This window comes from Penaeus monodon, chromosome 24, assembly GCF_015228065.2.
Source record: "Penaeus monodon isolate SGIC_2016 chromosome 24, NSTDA_Pmon_1, whole genome shotgun sequence".
Lineage (NCBI taxonomy): Eukaryota > Metazoa > Arthropoda > Malacostraca > Decapoda > Penaeidae > Penaeus > Penaeus monodon.
The window spans coordinates 13,280,552-13,281,469 of NC_051409.1; the positions used below are offsets into that span (position 1 = coordinate 13,280,552).

General features: G+C 37.9%; 2 protein-coding genes across 3 annotated transcripts in view; both read right to left on the reverse strand.

Annotated features, from left to right (window-relative positions):
- LOC119588591 (failed axon connections homolog) overlaps window positions 1–543 on the reverse strand; it is a gene marked incomplete at its 3' end in the record, with an annotated part of 4,672 nt that extends 4,129 nt beyond the window's left edge. Inside the window, 1 exon segment of one of the 2 annotated variants that reach the window (XM_037937231.1) lies at window positions 437–543. In XM_037937231.1, the coding sequence (XP_037793159.1) occupies window positions 437–442 (6 nt within the window). In that variant the 5' untranslated portion in view covers window positions 443–543. 2 annotated transcript variants of the gene reach the window in all.
- LOC119588592 (failed axon connections homolog) overlaps window positions 1–562 on the reverse strand; it is a 7,881-nt gene extending 7,319 nt beyond the window's left edge. The window contains exon 1 of the mRNA XM_037937233.1: window positions 456–562. The gene's annotated coding sequence lies outside the window, so the exon portion shown is untranslated. The remainder of the gene's footprint in view (window positions 1–455) is intronic.
- Window positions 563–918: the final 356 nt, after the last annotated feature.

Below are 918 nucleotides of genomic sequence, written 5' to 3' on the forward strand. Positions count from 1 at the left end.
GCCTACTCCCACAATCAGTCAGGGCCACCTTCAAACTTTACAGGATATTTAAGACAGTTAAAATTAATTTAACTAAAATATATCTGACACGTTAGGGGAATCTCAAATCAAAAGGACCTGTAGACATGTTAAAAGCTATTGTCACTGTTTTCACCTTAACACATACATTTTTGCTGTTATCTTCAATCTATGAAAATAACAGCAAAATTAACCAATTAACCTTATACTTTCATATCCTACTCCCTTTTTACGCAGCTCATACCCTAACAGGGTGCTGTAATGTGATGACTCAGGCTGACAGGCTTTAACCTTGAAAATACATAAACTTCAACGGTACCATCATATAGTTATATTTCACTGCTAGCGCAATACCACCTTGCACCACACGGATTTTTTTTTGTCTCAAATGACAAGTGACATATAAGAAAATATGTACCACCATTCTATAGACTTGCCTAAAACCCGTGCGAGAGTCGACGTTGGCAAGCCTGGAAGTCTCCAATCTCCCACACGCTCATGGAGAACAGAGTCCTCTATCGGCGCCGTTGCACACTGCGCACTGCTATCTTTCGCTGCCAGTGGCGTACATTTTTCATTATGATGTATTTCACTGCCATCTTCATGTATTTTTCTCAATTATAAATTCGAAAGGCGGACAAAGGACATGCAAAGACAAGAAAACGTGAATTTAATAACATTATTACGATGTTCGACGTGGAAACAGAGACGTGAATTATTGTCGTAAGGATTATGTTTTGCATTTATTTTTATTATTAATATATACACTATCAAAACGCTCAGTGATATGTTCTTTATCGGTAGCATTTGTCCTAGTGATGCCAGTGTTGTCACAAGCACTGATGTCGGTATTATAGGCTTTATCTGCAGCATTCTTATCTGCACAGTTTTTGTGATTCT